Consider the following 21,236-nt stretch of genomic DNA (forward strand, 5'->3'; position numbering starts at 1 on the left):
CTTTGAAAGCCCAAATACAGAAACAGAAGAAGCTCTGTGGTAATAGCAGCGTTTGGCAGTATACAAACCCTAGCATACGCCACTTTGGCTTTGCTAATCTAACTCAGTAAAAGCCAACTTCTCCCTTTGCATTGAACATTGAGCGTATTACATCCAGAGATGTTGTTTATATTCATACAGCTACATTACACATGAAATAAAGTTTAAAATATGATATCTTAGTGGACCACCTCTTTTCTGTTGTTGCTGATGTGTATATCATAATTTATTATCTTGAAAGTTGTTTATTGCCAAATATGTGTTGAGTGTAAATCACTCTTAGGAACTTAAACATTTGATGTGAAGCATTCTGAAAATATTGTTCAATGAGGAAATCTAAGCATGCCATGATCATCCAAAACCCTGTTTGTACCACAACAAAGTGTTGTGAATCAATCTAAGTCTGACCCTACACACTTCAGTCTCTTAAATTATGACAGATGTATGATAACATTTAAGTGCAGCCAAGAACATTTTTTCTGAAGTCAGTGTCCTTGTAATTGTCAGAGGCTTTATAAATACGGGCCCACATCTCTCCATGACATCTGATCCCAAGAAATACCAGGCACCTCCATGAAGCCAGAACACAAGAACTGTCACTTAACAAAACAAAACACCTTATAATCTGAGGAGAGGATCTCAGAACAGGCCATCTGCTCAGCTGCCCCTATCAACCATCCTCGAACCTCCTCCTTCCCTCTAGGGTATATGCTTTGAAAGGTGACTTAGGTGTTCCTGGATTTTATTTATTGTAGTGTACTATACTATAAACACCATAATTTTTTTACATCTAAAATTCTATTAATTTTATCTTTTCATGTTTGGTATCATTTTAAATGTCTATGTGTGAGTGAAAACAGGCTATGATCTTAGTTCCACATCAGCAGAACAAAGCAAAACAAAGATGTCAGCTTTGTGGAAAATTCTCTCCTACTGAAGCGAGATCTTGTCCCAGATAAGATCTTTATCAAGTGTTGGGATTTTTACCACAGGTGGTTTTAGGATATTAGGCCAATTCATACAAAGATATCATGAAGCATTTATGTCTTTAATTTAATTTTTGAATTGTTTACAGTGGTTTAGGTATAAGGAGGAAGAGCATTGGAGAAATACTCAAGGAAGCATCTATAATCAGTTCATCCTACACAGCCTTAGTTTTCTTTCACAAAGAAGTTTTGTACTCATGTAAGTTCAGGTTATTAATCAGGCTCCTAATCAGACAGTGACAATCATGCAGAAAGTTCAAGACAGACAACAGCATGGTCATGTACTTTCTATGCATAAAAACAGGATTGCCTACATTGCATTGCATGGAAGGGTTGAAGGTACCACAAAAAGATGACATCCAAGAACAATGTGGATGTCATCAGTGCTACAGTAGCAAGATATGATGTTGGGCTACAAGTTTTAATGATAATTGTGCAAGATTGTAGCAGGTGGCGTTAAGCATTAACTCATGTAAAAGCCTATGTTGCTAAATTGCATGGAGATATAGCCAAGAAGAAATAGCAATTCAGGTTTGAGTGTGAGTGTACATTTTTGGCCTCAAAAAATAGGGTTGGGTTTGATCAGATTTTGTTAAAATATTAACTTATGCAACATTATTCTGGGTTAATCCTCACAAACTCGAACTAGACCAATCCGACAAACGCAAACCAGACCAACCCAAACTAAGCCTTTTAAAGCTGCATTTTTTTTTACATAGTCAAAATTGCCTTTTTTTTAAAGCTAAAAATGTTTTATCATGACTTACACTACCTGACAAAAATCTTATCATATATCCAAGTTTTAGGAACAAATAATAACTTCTAGTTGATCCATTTGCATCAGAAGTGGCTTATATGAAAGGGAAAGGCCTTTAGATTACATTTATTTTACCAAAATAAAATATGATCATGCCTTGATTTTTAAATAATTATATACAGAAAGGTCTGACTTTGCTTTGACAAAAGTTCTTGTCACTGAACAGAAATAATATACAGTATAGAATATAAAGTCATAGTGCAGTGGAAAAAGAATTAATATTGTGGATGACTCCCATGAGCTTGGAGGACTGCATCCATACATCTCTGCAATGACTCAAATAACTTTTTAATAAAGGGATCTGAAATGGCAAAGAAAATGTTCTTGCATGACTCCCAGAGGTCATCAAGATTCTTTGGATTTATCTCCAATGCCTCCTCCCCTATCTTAGCCCAGACATGCTCAATAATGTTCATTTCTGGTGACTGGGCTGGCTAATCCTGGAGCACCTTGACCTTCTTTGCTTTCAGAAACTTTAATGTGGAGGCTGTATGAGGATGAGGAGTACTATCTGACTGATTTCTGTGGGAATCTAAGGTCCATGCAGGTTCCAGTAGGTCTTCTGCAGTATTTGTAATAATCGTGATGCAGTTCAACAGATAAATCGTCCGAAAAATCTACTTTTTGCCACTTTTTCAAATGATTAAATAAAAGTCAAGTTATAACATGTTGCTCTTACACCTGTGTTCAACGACAAGACTTTTGTCAGGTAGTGTATAATTATGCTTTATATTGTTCATTCAAGAAGTTTGGAATTTTCTATTTATTTTAAACAACTTTCATATTTACATTAATGATATATATTTTTTTACAAGTGTGATACAGTGGATCAGTGGTTAGCACTGTCACCTCACAGCAAGAAGGTCGCTGGTTCAAGTCTCGGCTGGGTCAGTTGGCATTTTTATGTGGAGTTTGCATGTTCTCCCCGTGTTTGCGTGGGTTTCCTCCGGGTGCTCAGATTTCTCCCACAGTCCAAAGACATGCACTATAGGTGAATGGGGTAGGCTGAATTGGCCATGGTGTATGTGTGTGAATGCAAGAGTGAATGGGTGTGAATGCTAATGAGTGTGTATGCGTGTTTCCTAGTACTGGGTTGCTGGTGGAAGGGCATCCAGTGTGTAAAACATATGCTGGATAAGTTGGTGGTTCATTCCTCTGTGGCGACCCCTGATAAATAAAGGGACTAAGCAGACAGAAAAGGAATGAATGAATGAATGAATATTTTTGAGATCTCCTAATCTAAAGAAGTGAGGTTTACTGGCTCAGAAGTGAAGTAAACTGATGCATTCTGAAACTGCTGAACAGTATAAACCAGGGTGGATTTGTTTGATTTATGATTTAATTAATTTACACACAGAATTAATTACATAAATTCAAGCTTAAGTTATTATTACAAATGACACTCATATTAGAGTCAAATCTGGATTGATGGAATGTGAAGTTTAATACATTTTAGCAATCTTTTACAGCAGCACTAAGCATATATGTGGATCCCATAGTTGGGCCATTGGGTGGAACCCTTGGTGAAACCAACATAAGGCTATTGTGAATTGAATTGACTTAGGTTCTTAAGTACTCAGACACAGCAAAAGTTAAAGGCTCCTTAATCTAACTGAATACTTCCTGTCACATCATGAATGAATTCACACAGGTGTGTAACTAGGGTAACTAAAAAAATAGACAAAACTTTTCCTGTGAATAAACAAGGAACAAACAGATAAGTATACCACCTGCTTTTATTATATTTAATCTTTAATCTGAGTCCAGGGTCATATCACTATCAGCTGCACACCACTCATCTATTATATTATCAGCACAATAAACCAAATGGCACAGCTATTGTATTCAGTTAATATTTCCGTCTTGGAGCAAAGTTCTGCTTTTACAGTGAAAGCTCTACACAAATAGCTGATATATTCATTTTACTTAAGCATGTCCTGCCCTCCTACACATCCAAATAGATAAGGTCTGTTACTCAGTCTTCTTCAAGAAATCCACAAGTTTTTACACGAGTAAGTTCGGCCTTAGTTTGAGTATTATAATTATTAGTATTATTATATATAATAGTATTATTATTATTTAAGTTTTTGGGCTCAAGAAGGTGGGCTGGTATTGATCAAGTTTGATCAACATGGTAACTTACTCTGCATTATTCTGGGTTAGAAATGGCAAACTGAAACTGGACCAATCAGATGTGAGTAACTTTAAACTGGCCTACATATCGGATAAAACAAAGCCACTCCCAGTATCAATGTATCCTATTTCTTCCAATTAAAGCCTATTAACCCTACATTTCAGAAAACGCAATAAAAGATGAAAACCTGTAATTATAGGCTTTCATGGTAGAAAAAATAAATATGAAAGTCAATGGTTACAGGTTTTGTTTTGTGTTTAACAGATGAATGAACTCATAAAGGTCTAAAAAACAAGTCAGGATAAGCAGCTATGTTTCCACCCACACATCTTTTTACATGCATTTTGTAATATGATTTATAATATAAAAATTCTTAATGAAAATTTCAAGATGCACATATATTTAAGGACTAGAAATAAAAAGAACTTTTGGCAAGATGGGATGTCATTATTGGACAAACCAGTTGAATAACTACACTGTAAAATGAGCAAAATGTTGTTTTGGTCATTCTAAACCAGAGATGCCCAAAGTAGGACCTGCAGGCCAAAGTTGGCCCATGGTAACCTTTCATTTGGCTTGCCATTCCATCTGAAAAGAGAGAGAGAATGATAGGAAGGTGGTTGGGGCGAATGCCTTAGACAGAGATTGTCATTTCGAATTTAACGTAACCTTTTGTTTCTTTGTCTTATTGCTAAGCTACAAAAAAAGCCAACTAAAATTAAATGGTTCAATTAAATGTTGTAAATGAATCAGGCTTTTAAAATTTAATTACTGTCACTTGACAGATAGAGGACAATGCATAAGTCATCTGAGAGCAAATCAAGGAAGGGGCAGGAGCAGCTCGACAAGTGCATTCAACACAGAACTCCATTGTGTTATAAATGTAATTGTTAATGTTTTTACTGTAATAAGTTCAGTATAAAATGTTAAAAATGATAATGCATTAGGTAATATGATTTAAAGCAACATTTTTAGGAAATTCCCCTTGGCAAATCTATTGTAATACGCTTTGATATATATATTTAAGTTTGGTTTTTGCCCTTCATCAGGAAAAGCTTTGGGCACCCCTGTTCAAAACTGTCTTAGCTAAAGATGTTTTTAAGGTTATTTGGTATTCTTACCACCCAAACCGGTCATTTGAGGTCCCAAACAGCGGTCTCACTCCTCAAAAATCCATGTTCATTGGGTTTTATCTTCATCTTCTGAGGGGTAAATTATTATATAATAAAAAAGACCTACAGACCAAAACTTTTTCTAAGTTTCTCTGCCAGTTTATTAGGAAGGGAAGATTTTGATCTCATTGGATGGATATTTTATTCCCAAATGTTTTATGCAAGGCAGCATGGTGGCTCAGTGGTTGCTTCAAAGCAAGAAGGTCGCTGGTTTGAGCCTTGGCTGGGTCAGTTGGCATTTCTATGTGGAGTGCATGTTCTCACTGTTTTGGGTGAATTATCCCTATGTCCTCATTTTCTCCCACACAACTTGTTTCATTTCCACAGCTGAACCTAAAATGTTGGTAACCAAATAGTTTATGGTAACTTTTGGTTTTCAGTTATTATTTTCTACTATGTTAAGTCAGTGGTTACAGTTTTCCCTTTTGTTTTGAACAGAACAATAAAAACTCATCTGGTTTACCACAAACGAGTAAATCAATTGATATATTTTCATCTTGGGGCATCTAAAATTTTAATTCCTGTCTCTAAATGAAATGCAGTTTCAAAAAAAAATTCTAATAAAATGTAATCTGTAATCAATTATTGTAGAACAAGTATCTCATAGATTTTCATTCTATGGCAGTAAAATCAAGGCCACAATGGATCTTCAGCAGTCAGATGGTACAGCATTCACAATCCAAATCAGTGCCCTCATAAAATTCTGAGTTTACAGGTTGCTTTCATGAGGACAAAGGCACATTTTACTAGTCAGAAGAATCACATAATTATGGTAATTAGATGACTTGCTTGTGCCTTTATTTTCCAGCTCAACAAAATCACATGTATATCCCCTATGAACAAGCACATTCATGTTTACTACACTAACAACAAGGGCTGAATGGCATCTTGTAAAATGTGAATTGACACAGTTTTTGCTAACTTAAGACAAATCCACTGTTTCAGCATTTTATCCCCATCTTTCTCGAAAAAGGGTGGGGACAACTTGTAGCGTCTACTTAAGCCAGACATGATCCTAGCTGTGTTTGAACAAGGCCAATGTCTGTTTGTTTTACGCCCAGTTCTAAGAACATTCAACAAGGTCTTAAACACACCTTTAAACACAAATCCACTTACCGGCCACTTTATTAGGTACACCTGTCCAACTGATCGTTAACACACAATCATAATCAGCCTATAACATGGCAGCAAATCAATGTATTTAGGCATGTAAACATGGTCTAGAACAGGGATGGGCAAACTTGATCCTCGAGGGCCGGTGTCCCTGCAGAGTTTTGTTCTAACACTAGTCAAACACAACTGAAAAAACTAATCAGTGTCTTCAAGATCACTAGAAATCTATAAGCAGGTGTGTGTGATTAGAGCTGGAGCTAAACTGTGCAGGACACCGGCCCTCCAGGACCGAGTTTGCCCACCCCTGGTCTGGAATGATCTGCTGCAGTTCAAACTGAGCATCAGAATGGGGAAGAAAGGTGATTTAAGTGACTTTGAACGTTACTTGGTTTGTTGGTACCAGACGGCCTATTTCTGAAACTGCTGATCTACTGGGAGTTTCATGCACAACCATCTCTGGGGTTTACAGAGAATGCTCCGAAAAAGAGAAAATATCCAGTAAGCAGCAGTTTTGTGGGTTAATGCCAGAAGTCAGAGGTATAAAGAACAGCATCTCTGAACACACAACATGTTGAACCTTGAGACAGGCTACAATCGGCCCATTAGTACCAATTGAGCATTGTGTCAATGCCACAGCCTACCTGAGTTTTATTGCTGTCCATGTCCATCCCTTTACGACCACAGAGTACCCATCTTCTGATGGCCACTTCCAGCAGGATAACGTGCCATGTCATGAAGCACAAATTATCTCAGACTGGTTTTTTGAACATGACAATGAGTTCTCTGTACTCAAATGACTTCCACAGTCACCAGATCTCAATCCAATAGAGCACCTTTGGGATGTGGTGGAACGGGAGATTCGCATCATGGATGTGCAGCAACTGCGTGATACTATCATGTCAATATGGAACAAAATCTCTGAGGAATATTTCCAGTACCTTGTTGAATTTATGCAATGGAGGATTAAGGCAGTTTTAAGGGCAAAAGGGAATCCAACCCGGTACTAGTAAAGTGTATCTAATAAAATTACCGGTGAGTGTTTGTAACAATTCTTTTTGTCATCCAAATTACACCACACACTGTTTTTGCACATTTTTGGAAGTCCTAAAAATTGAAAATAAAATTCCTATATATTTCATTGTTTAGGTTATCAACATCCTATCACATTTAAAATGGTTTTACAACAGTATGGTTTTAATGCAACCTTCAGACAAACAAATGTACAGCTAGCGAAAAAACAAACAAAAAAAAAATACTTCAGTTAGCGATTCTCTCAAGTTGTCATTTATATGTTAGTAACAAAAAGTGTTGTCAGTTACAGTGCTCAGCATATATGAGTAGACCCCTCACAAATCTCTCTGTTAAACTCATATTTTTAATAAGAAGCTATACAACATTATAATTGTGCATATACATTAGATTAGTCAGTACTAACGCCAAATCTAATCTAACAAAATAACTTACGATAATGGTCTAAAAACTAGTACACCCAAATATATATGATATAGAAAAACATTAAATACAGATTTTAAAGAGGAAAAATTGAGAAAAGCAAAAAAAAGTAACATTTTTGTTGAAATTTTGTAGTTTGTAATTTAATTTATTTAATTGTATTATTTATTTAATGAATTTAATTGTATTTTCTTTCTATTTCTAAATGTTTAGTGACTAAAATACGATTTTAATAAATATATCTGTTTAACAAATCTGTTTAGTTTAAATGCAAATATTCACTGAGAAATGGATAAAAATATTCATTTTCAAAATGGGGTGTACTCATTTATGCTGAGCACTGTATGTTCACTTGTGTTTTTAAAGCTAATGATAAAGTGTCTTTAAATTATTGCAAATAAATTATATTATCATCATCATTAAGAGCATTTCTTTTTCAGATAATGACAATAGATGAATCAAAGGTGATTCTTGGCTCCTTGGGGCCCCAAGCAAAACTAAATAGAGAAACTGTAGAACTATAGAACTGAAACTGAATATAGAAACTGTACAGAAAAAAGCAGAACAGCATTTGCCTGCCCTACCTGTTGACAAGCAGCACCTCTAAGGTCAATATAAACCATTCCATGATTTCAGCTCATAAATATTGGGGGCAATTCCTAAATTAAGTCCTAAATGATAAAGACTCTATGATATATTGTCTATGTTTACAGGAAAGTGTGATGAATGACAGGCTAGACTCTCCTACACAGGTTTTTCTAGTATCCAGTTTCAGTTTATATAGCTATCAAACGTTAAATTAGTGTTGTAGAAACATTAGAACCAAAACATTTGCCAAAGACATTATGTTTAATCCAAGACATGTAAAAGTACACCTACATATATCTGTGGAGACGAATGCACACATATTTCCTCACCTGAACTAATAAACTCCCACTGGAACTCCCTTTTGATGTGTATGGGCTGGCCTGTGTCTCAGCGGGGTGTGTCCAGTGAGAGAGCAGAAACCCTTTCAATGAGGAACTGCCATTCATTTTCACACAAGACTTTCAGGTGTTGTGATTTCTGCCCTGGATTATGTCTTACCATGGAAACCTCAGTGCCTTCACTCCTTCTGGTTCTCTGGCTTAAGAATGTGCTGAACTGGGTGTTGGTTGTGGTGCTGAGGCACCACATGAGCCGGACTTTCTCTGGAATTTTCTGCATTTCTTTAACATTAATTGACAGCCTCTTGAGTTTTGTCCTCACGGCTATTTTCTACCTGGAAGACTTTAACATCTCAGGCTGGCACATCACCGGGAGCCACATATGCCTGCTGGCTCAGATCGCATGCCTCATCTACAGAGTGACCAACTGGCCAGTGTTCCTCCTTGTCGGACTTGATAACTTCTGGACACTATCTTCAAGCTCAACAAACACACGGAAACTGACTTACGCTGCTGGAGTGGCTCTGCTTTGGACTGCAACGGCTCTGTATGTTTTCTGGACGCCCGGTGTTGTTGTATTATTAGAGGGTGATAATGAGAATCCCCAGTGTAAGATGTTTAGCAGCACCCAGAGCTCTCAGGTCCTCGTGGCGTTGCTGACGACGACCACCTGCGTCATTCTGTACTCGTACGCACCGGTGGACAAATGCAGGACTCTGCGCGACCCCGAGCAGCGCTGTTTGCTTTGTTTACGGCGGGTTATGCAGACGTTCATGAGCACGTGGGCGCCGTTCCCCGTACTGTTGATCGTGTCTCCGCTGCTGCAGGTGGAGATGCACGCGCTCCTGCAGGTGAATGTCTTCTGGCTGTGTTTTCTCAACAGCTTCTGCGTCGCTTTGACTCTGTGCGGTCGCTCTTTTGCGCCCAATTACACAAAAAGCGACACCTTCACCGACGGCTTTTGTTCCTGGAGCGTTTGCTGTACTTGCGGAGCTGATGAGCGGAGTTATGGACAACCAACTGGAGCCCGCGAACAAGTTAAAACACTCACTATCTGACCGTGTTTGCTCGGAATGAACATCATCTGCTGTGTGCGTTACAGTAATAAACACGTATGGGTTTGCAATTTAAATGATTTGTGCAGGGCTGTTTGTTGTTTGTTTGATATATATATATTAGTTGAAATCAGAATTATTACCCCCTTTGAATTTTTCTTTTTTTTCCCCCTAAATGATGCTCAACAGAGAAAATTAAGTATGTCTGATAATATTTTTTCCTCTGGAGAAAGTCTTTTTTGTTTTATTTTGGCTAAAATAAATGCAGTTTTTAATTTAAAAACCATTGAATTTTAATTAAAATATTTTAAGGTCAAAATTATTAGCCTCTTTAAGCTACATTGTTTTCAAGTCAACAGAACAAACCATCATTATACAATAACTTGCCTAATTACTCTAACCTGCCTAGTTAACCTAATTACCCAGTTAAGCCTTTAAATGTCACTTCAAGCTGTATAGAAGTGTCTAGGAAAATATCTAGCAAAATATTATCATGTCATCATGGCAAAGATAAAATAAATCAGTAATTAGAACTGTTATGTTTAGAAATGTGTTGAAAAAAATCCTCACTTAACGTTAAACAGAAATGTTATTGCACTATAAAATAACTGTTCAAAAGTAGCTTATAATTTAACAATTTATTTCAGTGATTTATAAGATAAATTTTAAAAATGTCCATGGCCTCCCTTTCTTCTAACATTTTTCTGAACAAAGTTCCCAATGTCTAAAATGACCACTGGATCCACGATTTCAATGCTGAAAAAGTTATGTTTGGATAGCCTGTCCTGGCTCATTGTGGTAAAACAGCTTGATTAAATGATCAAAGTGAAACTGCACTGGCACGATTGATGATTTGGTCATTAACAGCAAAAACTGTTTAAAATAGGCTAAGGTTTCATTTTTGGCCATACAGTTTGCAATAAGACATTGGTGGAATAATTTACTTGTGTTTAAGCTAACAGGTACACCAAATGAAAATTAGTTCTAAAAAGACACAATCTTTCAATAAAAAAATATATGAAACTCTTTAAAAATGCACTGCCAGAGGTACACACAGGGCCCAGGTTGCCATGCACCTGCTGCAGCATCAACAATGAGGGCCCCACCTGTGCTGACCTAACTGTTGGGGGAAACAATAACCTTAACGTCTTGCTGGAGCATTTTTGATGGGGATACAAATAACTCTGGTAGAACTGCATCTGTGTAAACCCCTCTGATTCCAACCGACGATGGCTAAAGTGCACAGCCCGAGTGATTCCAATTGGTGTTGTTGACCAGACAGCTTAATGATGGTTAAAAGACACAACATTTGTGACAGTGTTGCAACAACCTTCACCAACAGCATAGAGCCTTCAAACTTTTTTTAAGCAAGGGTCGATATATATATATATATATATATATATATATATATATATATATATATATATATATATATATATATATATGTGTGTGTGTGTGTGTGTATATATGAGCAATATCACACTCGTAGCAGTGCAATTTGGCTGCATATCGGCACTGGTGGGAGGCGTGCGTTAAGTGTCCCCACTAGTGCCGATATACAGCCATATCTCACTGCTACGAGTGTAATATTGCGTTTATACAACAGTTAGACGACATAATTGTCTATATAAAAACAAAATCAAACATGGAGAGTCTCAAAAACCCTTTTGTATGAGGAACTACTTTCTTCCGACTTGGATTCAAATCATAAGCTGACAGTTAAACAGGTGAGCGTGCATCTTTTACACTTTAGATCTGTAGTGTCTGCTTTTTGCTGGTTGTATGTGAGTACACATAGGGTAAAGAGGCTTTAGGAGTTCTGATATTGTAGAATATCCCACGGCTATCAGCCAATCAGATTTGAGAACCAGACAGAACTGTTGTATAAATATATATATATAACACATGTTAAGGCAATGTTATGTGTTTGTTGGGGGGTTGTCGTTATGTTCAGCACTGTCTTAATGGATTGACAGAGGAAAGCAAGTTTAAATTGCATGTTACTCAACAAAACAAAATGTGAACAGCCCCTGGTCAGGAGCTCAATAATTAGCATTCTTACTTGATTGTAACTGCTGCTATCTAAATTTGAATTAAAGAGCTCTGTAATTAAATTGTTACTAGAAAAATGCTATTATGATAAGTAATGCTGGGTCTCAAACTCAATTCCTGGAGGGCTGCAAGTCTGCACGAGGTTGCACATAGTTTTGCTCCAACTATAATCAAACACAATTGATCCAACTAATCAATGTGTTCAAGACTACTAGATCAGCTGTGTTTGATTAGGGTTAAAGCAAAACTGTGCAGAGCTGTGGCCCTCCAGGAATTGAGTTTGAGACATGATTTAAAGCATAAAAACAGGCACTGAGTGACAGGTTAGACCTGGGGATATCTAATGTCCTTAGGTTTTTCAACCTGGGGGTGGCGCTCTAATGTCGATTTACAGAATTTAAAATGGTAGTGAACTTATACACTCTCAGACCAACCATGAAGTAGGATGATTTAAGCTGAACCTGGTTCTTGGGGATTCATAGAATGTAAGGCAATGTCTACTGATAGACTACACACTACAGAGGCAAGAAAAAAATGCCTGTGGCTTATTAAAACAATGACTATGTGCCTGATTATAAAGCTGTAACAATGTTATGAACATTACATTAGTTAGTACACTATCAAGAAATGAAAGAACATTGTAGATCTAATTCTAATGTGAATTGGTTTTGAAATATATTTGTACTTTTTTTATTTGGACACATTTACTTTGCTTGAATGCCTGATTTGACAAGAATGCCCCATTTATAAAGAGCAGTTCTTGTGTAATCATGATATGAGATCATGAGATATGTGAAGGGAATTATGTTGGTTAAACTATACAAGTGAATGTAAGCCAAATTTAACAAGGAGAACAAAAAATTAAATGTGTTATTTAGGAATGTTTACAAGCTGTGCGCATCGATGGATTTGTTCTTCAGTGTTTGGACTTTCAGCATTGAAAATTAAACCGCACTGAACTGAACTAAACTGAACTTTAAATCTAATAACTGGACTGACACAGTTTCATTTTACTTGAACTTCTGTGTTAAGCTGCTTTGACACAATCTACATCGTAAAAGCGCTACAGAAATAAACATGAATGAAACTGAACTGTGGAGGAATTCCTGTGAATGTTAAACTACTTGCACCCAGAAGGTTTACTCTTGAGGCTACTAAGAAAACTGACTAAATGAGGATTTGACTTCAGCTGAGCTCCTAACCAAACAATATCATTTCTGTGAATGCAAATAAACTACAATCAGAAAGAAGCTCACAGTGAAATTACATGCTTCTGTATACATTATTCCCATCTTACCGGTTCATTTGACTTCCTGATAAGCTATTGCCCTTTAGGAATATTTACATTAAACAACAGACACGACAATTACATTCTTAGACAACGCTAAAGGGATGAAAATGGTCAATATTTATACTCACCCTCACACTGTTTTTGTGTGACTGTCTTTTGCTGAACACTAAATAAGCTATATTTAACCCTGTAAAACATCTAAATAAATAATGTGTATAAAAGGAACAGTTTATGCCTTTTCAGTCTCCCAGAATGAGATAGTTAGCTTTATAATTACAGTTCTGCAGTTTTGGTTTTGGGGGCTCAATATATCATTAAATGATTGGCAAATAAATGTTCAATAGGATGATGTATCTAAAAACAACTAAGAAGCACCATAGGAACACACTGCTACACTGGCTAAGCTGTTACAGAAGCCAAACCTCGACTGGACTCTAAAAAAAATGCCTAACGTCATCAGCAAGTTTTTTTTCCTAAAAAATATATATTTTGGAATCATTGTTATATTTTAAGATATTAAAAACAAAAATATACAAATATAATTGTAAAATTACACTCAGAAATTTGCTAATCTATCTACTTTATAAACTATATCAGAGCTTGACGTTTAGCATTAACTTTGTCGTTTTTTCCTCAGAGTATTAGTCACTTGACAGATACAAAAAAGTTGAGAAATTTCAAATAAAATAAGTCTAAATAAATGTTATCCAAGTATTAATTATGGTCAGACATTTCCACATTCCTAAATCAGTGTGTTATGTGGAGTCAAGTTTAATTTTTGCTTTTTTTAGTTTTGTTTAGCAGTTCATATCTTAAAAATTTGGCCTTTTAAACAACCTGGCTGGTTTGGGCATTGCTGATTGGGAAGATAAAACTCTATTGGTTAATACACACACACTTATTGGCTTTTAATCACACAAAAAGGACAGTCAGCCTTTTGCTCTCAGATGGAGATGTGTCTTAATATTTTTTTTTACTCTGACAGGTTACAGCAAAAACAAATATAATGTTGAAGCCAGCCAAATAAAGAAGACCATCTCCCAAAAAATGCAAAATGACAAAGAAGCACCACAATTTTGTGTAATAAATAGAAAATTGTGTGGAAATATTTTTGATCAGTTTAAATAAAAGAAATTATTTTAATTATTTAATTTAAAATTGAAAATTAAAACAACAGGACATACATGTGTTGCCCTTTTATACAAGATCAGTGGTCTGTGCACTAGTGCTGTTCTGTAATATAGGTTGCACAATAATTAGGGTGTCAAGGGGGCTCATAGAAGGACACAGTCCGAAAAATAGAAAAGTACATTTATGCATCTCTCAAAACTCTCGAAAGATTCTATTAAAATCCCATAGACTTGACCTACAAGTCTTATTAGACAATCCTATTGGTTTCCATTAGCAAAGGTTTCAAAAATATATAAAAAATTCTAAGTGGAATCCAATACAGAAATCCTATTGGAATCCTTTAGGAAAGGTTCCAAAATACCATCAAAATTCTAGTTGGAATCCAATAAAGAAATCCTATCGAAATCCTTTAGAATTGTTTGACAAGGAGTGGGCTTTTCTTTTAGTTTACCTGAGAAATATTGCAGCCAACCTAATGGTAAAAGACAAGTATTTATTAAAAATACGTCTAGCAACCAGTAAGAAAGCTATGCCTCGAAAGTGGCTTCAACTCGAACCCCCTACAAAAACTGAATGGTTGGATATCAAATCTAGTTTTCAAAATCGAATGTTTTATTTCTTTAAAAACACAAAGGGGCAAATACCTGCAATATTGGGGGAAATGGATTGTCCAGGCCGTTACACAGAGTCAACTGATCTTTATATGTATGTAATGTGACCTGTAAGGAAACAGTCAACTTTTTATTCTAGTTGCGATGTGTTATTTTGTTTATTATTATTTTACTTTATTTTTATTTCTCTTTTTTTAAGGAAGAAAAAAAAAGAAAAAATACAAATAACAAATAAAGTATAAAAAAGGATTGTTTTACAAGAGGCATCTTATTTGTTTCACTTGAAACAAATCTTGAAATATTGTTAACAGTTCTAATGTTTACAGTGTTGATGTTTTAACAAAACGTGTATTATTAAAATTGTGCTTGAAAGTTGAAACTTGTGAAAGAAACACACTTTTAAAATCAAAGTTTCAGTCATGTTACGATTGACATGTTTCAAGAATCACGACTTTAGCTTTAATGCTAACAAAAATGCTAAGTGTTATTCATTTATACACACAAAAATACTCTTGACACAGCTGGTTTGACACTACAGAACTTTACTTGAATTGAATCCAAGTTCATTGTCTATACAATATTTATTTACAACGTCTGAAATTGGGGAAATAAACAATAAAACACTAAATACAACTGAGGTATTGGCTAAAAGCATGTACATGTATTTAACTCGTAAATATCAATCATGATCAACAGTTCGAGATGTGTCATCTGCTTTAGAAAACATCTTATATCACAACATGAGGTAGGAGAGCAACGTCTCATTTTCATGCAAGAGCAAAAAAAAAAAAAACCTCTCATCACACTGTAGGATTGGCAACATTATAATGCAATGATACACACAAACACTGCATTTTCAGATCTCAGAATCGCAACTTTGCTGTTCACAAAGGTCGTAAACATCAATATCGTTTCTATTACAGTGTTGAGTGGGTTCTCAAACAAAAAAAAAGCATCATCATCATCTGATTTATATATATTTTTTTCTTAGTTACACATTAGAAAAGGTGTGATCAAGATCATAGGGACACATGCTGTGCTGGCAGGTAGTTATTTGTACTCTACATATGTCAACCAATATATAAAAAAATGCTTCGTTTATAATAATTGCAATGTTCTTTTACCTATTATTCAGTTCAAGGGAGCCACAGTATTCATCATCCCCTTGTAAAATGGGATATTATTCCTCTGTAATGCAAAATACACGATAGCTTTGCCGGAAAATCTAGCAACTCTAGAATGCTTTAAGGTATTCTTGCTAATCATATTTTAAACTAGACATACTCCACTCCTCTCGGATATACATGTACAGCGCTATCTGTATTCATTTGCATAACAAATGAACCGCCGAAAACAGAGTCTAAACTGTACTCCTATGGCCAAAATTCACTACATAGAAGATATACAGCGCCCCCATGTGTATAAAATGCAATTTACACGTTTCATAGAATCGTTACAAATGAAAAGGTATACTCTAGAAAGCTTCAGAAATACATTTTAATACCCAAAAACTATCAAAAACAGCATTGAAACTGGCTGCTACAGAGGTAACTGTGGTGAAAACAAAAGAACCCTAATACTGATTGTACAGAAATTGCAGTCGACGCACTGTAGGAATGCATTATTACAGTGCTAAAGACAGATGCTACAATCTCTTAACAGAACTACTCATGAAGTCAGAGCTATATATATATATATATATATATATATATATATATATATATATATATATATATATATATATATATATATATATATATATATATATACATACATATATATATATATATGTGTGTGTGTGTGTGTGTGTGTGTGTGTGTGTGTATATCATTTAAAAAAGCTTCGCTCTTTTCATCTCATTTGCACTGACACACACTCGTATCAAAAGTCTTTTCTATTAGGCTCTTGAGCACACTTAGCGCTCCTTTGACAAAGACTGCTCTTTTCAGACAATATGGAGGAGGATTGGTTCTTTGAAAGCTCGAGTACAAAAAAGAAAGTCACTTTTGCATTTTAGCAATAATGAATCTGTGTTTTAGCATAACAATATAGTAGCTAACATTACATGCATTATCTCACGCCCTTAATTTAAATATTATTTATATTTTTAAATATATTTATATATCATTTTTATTTATAACGATTGAACCCCACTAAAATAACAAAAGGTTGTTGTCAGTCTCAGTGGGCTCCAATGAAATGGATGAAATGAGGCACCGGACAAGCAAACGTCGCTGTTCCCTATGGGATAGAGAGCAGGGGTTCAGAGAGACCACCTTCAGCAACAACCACTCTTCAGGCCCCAAAAAAAAAAAGACTAATAAACTAAAAATAAATGTTAACCACCCATCTTTTAGTAAGTGTCATCAAAAAAAAGCTTGAAAGGTTATCATTTATAAGAATTTCGTTAATATATTAATGACTACTGTATGTACAAAGTGTATATAAATCTTTATTAGTTAATAATACATTAAATAATTTCTGAATAAAGTTCCAAAATGGCAAAAAAAAAAAAAGCACTCATTTACAATATAGTCTTAATTCTTTTTTATGGATTCTTCTTCATTGCTGGATGTATTCACATAAGTCGGGTTGTTTTTTTGCACTGTACATTTAGTCTCTTGGCTGATGAGCTGTGCACAGTGGAATGTTTGATGCGAGATATATGTACATCGTGAAGGAAAGAAGCCCCGATTTCTGCTTGGTATTGTTTACATACTCTCATTGAAATGAAGAACTGCATCAGATGCAGCTGCCCCGTTCTGAGCCTCCTCAACCCCAGAGAGCAAACGCGAGCGCATTCATTCACTCCTCAGCGTCCCTCCTTTGGCCTCCTGACTGCCTCTGTTTCTCTCCATCAGACTTGTTTATTCAGTCACCCGGAATAATGAACGAAGAGACGAGAGCTGCACTTATCTATTCTGATATATCCTAACACTAGGAAGATGTCAAAATATAAGGTCTGCTCTGCTTCTAGATAGGACGTTGTTCTGCAATTATTTAGCAACTACAACCAATTAATTCCTTTGACGCAACGGTAGAAAGTGTGAACTGCAACATCCTGATAGCTCGTTTGCACAACTGCACATCTTCCTCAAAGGGGGCAGATTTTCATAGTGTTAAATTTAATCTATAAACCGTACTAGTGTTGATTTCCTTCATGCTACTAGTACCTATTTTTCTGGGTTATGATGTTTTTATTTTATTACAAGTACATATCATCTACTAGTGCTTATACTTTAGATCAGGGGTGCCCAAACATAGTTTAGCTCCAACTTCCTTCATCACGCCTGCCTGGAAGTTTCTAGTATACCCAGAAAGAGCTTAATTAGCTAGTTCAGGTGTGTTTAATTGGGGTTGGAACTAAAATATGCAGGACACCGGCCCTCCAGGACAGAGTTTGGGCACTCCAGTTTTAGATGATTATAATGTTAATGTTTAGTTACCAGCTGCAAACAAGTATTTATTTGTTACACATTAGTTCGTATTTATTAGATACGAGTACGTATTGTTTACTAGTGCGAATACTTTAAACATTAATATTATAAGCATCTAGTTACTAGCAACATACTGGTATTTGTTGGTTGCATATAGTTCTTATTTATTTTATACTAGTACTTATTTACTAGTGCTTATACTTCAAATGCTTACAATATTCATGTTTAGTTAGTAGCAGCATACTAGTATTTATTTATTACACATTAGTTTTTATTTATTAAATACTAGTACTTACAAGCATCTTAAGTATAAACACTAGTAAATAATATTTACTAGTATCTAATAAATAGTAACTAATGTGTAATAAATAAACACTAGTATGTTGCTAGTAACTAAATGTTAATATAAGCACCTGAAGTATAAGCACTAGTAAATAATGTTTAGTTACTAGCAACAGACTAGTATCTATTTTTTTACATTAGTTCTGATTTATTAAATACTAGTACATATTAAAATACACATTAGGTCTTATTTAGTAGATACTAGTACCTATTTACTAGTGTGTCTACTTTAGATGCTTATAAAATTAATTTCTAGTTACTAGCAACATACTAGTATTTATTTTTACATAGTTCCTATTTATTAGATACTGGTACCTGCTTATAAGTGCTTTAAACATAAATATTATAAGCATCTAGTAACTAGCAACATACTGGTATTTATTTATTACACATTAGTTCTTATTTATTAAATGCTAGATAATTATTATCTACTAGTGCTTATACTTTTAACATTAATAAGCATCTAGTTACTAGCAACATACTAGTATTTCTTTAGGTAACACTTTAGTTTAGGTCTCAATTCATGCTATTAACTACTGGCTTATAACCTGCTTGTTATTAAGATATTAACTTTTTATTAGCAGTTATAAAGTATGATCTTATACTGCATCCCTCATCCTATCCAAAACCTAAACCCAACTTCTACCTTACTATTAATAAACAGCTAATTAGTGGTTTATTAAGCTAGTGGCGTTAGTTAATGATTTGTTAATAGTGTAAATTGTGACAAACTAAAGTGCTACCTTTATGTTACACATTAGTTGTTATTTATTAGATATTAGTTCTTATTATTTACTAGTGCGAACACTTTAGATGCTTATAATATTACTGTTTAGTTACTAGCAACATACTAGTATTTGTTACACATTAGTTCTTATTTATTAGATACTAGTACTTATTAAAATACACACACAAGTACTTTTATTAGTTACTAGTAAACAATAAATAAATAACTGGCTGTTTAGATCAGTATGTATTCCAGCGGTGCCTTTTACACATGTTCATGTAATTGTAGTTAGTACTAGTTCCTCTTATTAGATACTAGTACTTAATCCTTACATACTAGTATTTACCTATTAGATATTGTTGCATTAAAACAAACACTAGTTCTTATTTAATGAATGCTAGCACTTACTGATTAGGTACTTGTGTCTATAAAATAGATATTAGTTCTTACTTAAAATGTTATTAGCAAGATAATTCAATTTACTAGTCAATTTTTTAACTGAACTCCACTGTGTCCAATAATGCTAATCAGAAAAGAGGAGTACCATAATATTCAGAAGATAATGTATAATAAATAATAACTACTAGTTTCTAATAATAGGTACTAGTATGTAATGACTATTAGCATCTAAATTCCAGCATCGAAAGGTATTAGCATTTAATAGGAAAGTACTGGTGTCTATTTAATAGTTACAAGTATCTAATAATGAAGTATTAGCATCTAATTAATATGAACTAATGAATAGGCACTACTACATAAAAATGAGAAACAGTAGCTAATAAATAATTACTAATACTTAAAGTTATGATACTAGAATTTAAAAATAGTTAGTAGTAGCACGGGAATTGATACAAGTAGGTTTTTTTATAGATGAAACGTTAAAATAGCTTGTTATACATAGTGTTCTCCAGCAGAGGGCGAATGTGTGTGTTTTTGCGTTCGGCATCTCATAAGAATGAGGCGGCCTGGTGTTTTACAGCAGTCTGCAAAGGGTCAGCAGCGCAGACAGGAAACGCATAATCAACACCAGACCCCAAAAAGACAAACGGCAGGCTGGGAAAGAAAGCGCTGAGGAAAAGAGGAGGATTATGATCTTAAAGCAGGGGGGCCTCAGTAAGGGACTCTTGTCTATCAAGTAAAATAACTAAATAATATTTTAAGAAGAAGAAAAAAAAGCACATTCTCCCATTTTTCTGTACGAAATAACCAATACACAGGATTTAAATAAAAAAGTAAACATCCACATGGTTTTCTTGCTGCTGCAGGGCATTGGCGTCTTTGTCACTCGGCATCCTGGGATTCCGCGTGACAGGTAGTATTTTAGTGAGTGTCAGTGTCATTTCCTGTTGCAAAGAGCCGGGACAGGAAAAAGAAACACTCGAGCAACTCCACAGGAGGCAAGAAGTCCTAAAAAAAGAAAAAAAAAAGCCTCCTGCGTCCCATCAGCCCCTTAGCACGACTATAAATTAGAACAAACATGTACATCCAAAAAACGCTAAACGACTGGTTGCAGGCCGGGCGACACCAAGAGTCTTTAAATTAAACACAAAGGTTGAGTCTGGGTGCGATGGTCGTGATGGGAGAGCTGCTCTTTCTCAGCAGAGCTGTTGTCTTGTGTTTTGTGTAGGGCTCTGCGTGTTCCTGAAGTGTGGGGTTTATCCGGATGTTACCTCAGGGGTTGGTGAACAGGGTGAATGCTGGGACTGAGGGCTGGCGGAAGGGGTCGGAGGCTGGGCAGGGCTGTTGTTGCCTTTGCTGGCGGAGCGGCTCATCTGCTGCTGAAGCTGAGCGATCATCAGCTCCAGCTTCTCTCTGGCCTCTCGCTCTCTGCACAGCTCCTCCTGCAGCTCCTGCCGCTCCGCCTCGGCCCGCTCTAGACGACAGCGCAGCTCACACAGCTGAACACACATGCAGAGAGAGAAAGAGAAAGGGGTTGGAAATGATTACATCA

The 21,236-nt window shown here is 35.5% G+C and overlaps 2 protein-coding genes across 6 annotated transcripts in view; one reads left to right on the forward strand and one right to left on the reverse strand.

Moving 5' to 3' along the window:
- skila (SKI-like proto-oncogene a) overlaps nucleotides 1-21,236 on the reverse strand; it is a 672,908-nt gene that overhangs the window by 606,622 nt on the left and 45,050 nt on the right. Inside the window, exons 8-9 of one of the 5 annotated variants that reach the window (XR_015478734.1) lie at nucleotides 19,302-21,183; nucleotides 17,212-18,556 (exon numbers count right to left, since the gene is read on the reverse strand). The exons of 1 other annotated variant lie outside the window; for it this stretch is intronic. Coding sequence is in view for 1 of the 4 variants with exons in the window: in XM_087241110.1 (XP_087097236.1) it covers nucleotides 20,941-21,183 (243 nt within the window). In the remaining 3 variants the exon portion in view is untranslated. Of the gene's footprint in view, nucleotides 1-17,211; nucleotides 21,184-21,236 lie in introns of those variants that run through there. 3 more of the 5 variants (XR_015478733.1, XR_015478735.1, XM_087241110.1) reach the window with 3 other exon arrangements.
- On the forward strand, nucleotides 8,721-9,792 carry gpr160 (G protein-coupled receptor 160). Its single transcript, NM_001128817.1, is given in 1 exon segment — nucleotides 8,721-9,792. A coding segment is annotated over 1 exon segment (897 nt). The 5' UTR covers nucleotides 8,721-8,800; the 3' UTR covers nucleotides 9,698-9,792.

This window comes from Danio rerio, chromosome 2, assembly GCF_052040795.2.
Source record: "Danio rerio strain M-AB ecotype USA chromosome 2, GRCz13ab, whole genome shotgun sequence".
Lineage (NCBI taxonomy): Eukaryota > Metazoa > Chordata > Actinopteri > Cypriniformes > Danionidae > Danio > Danio rerio.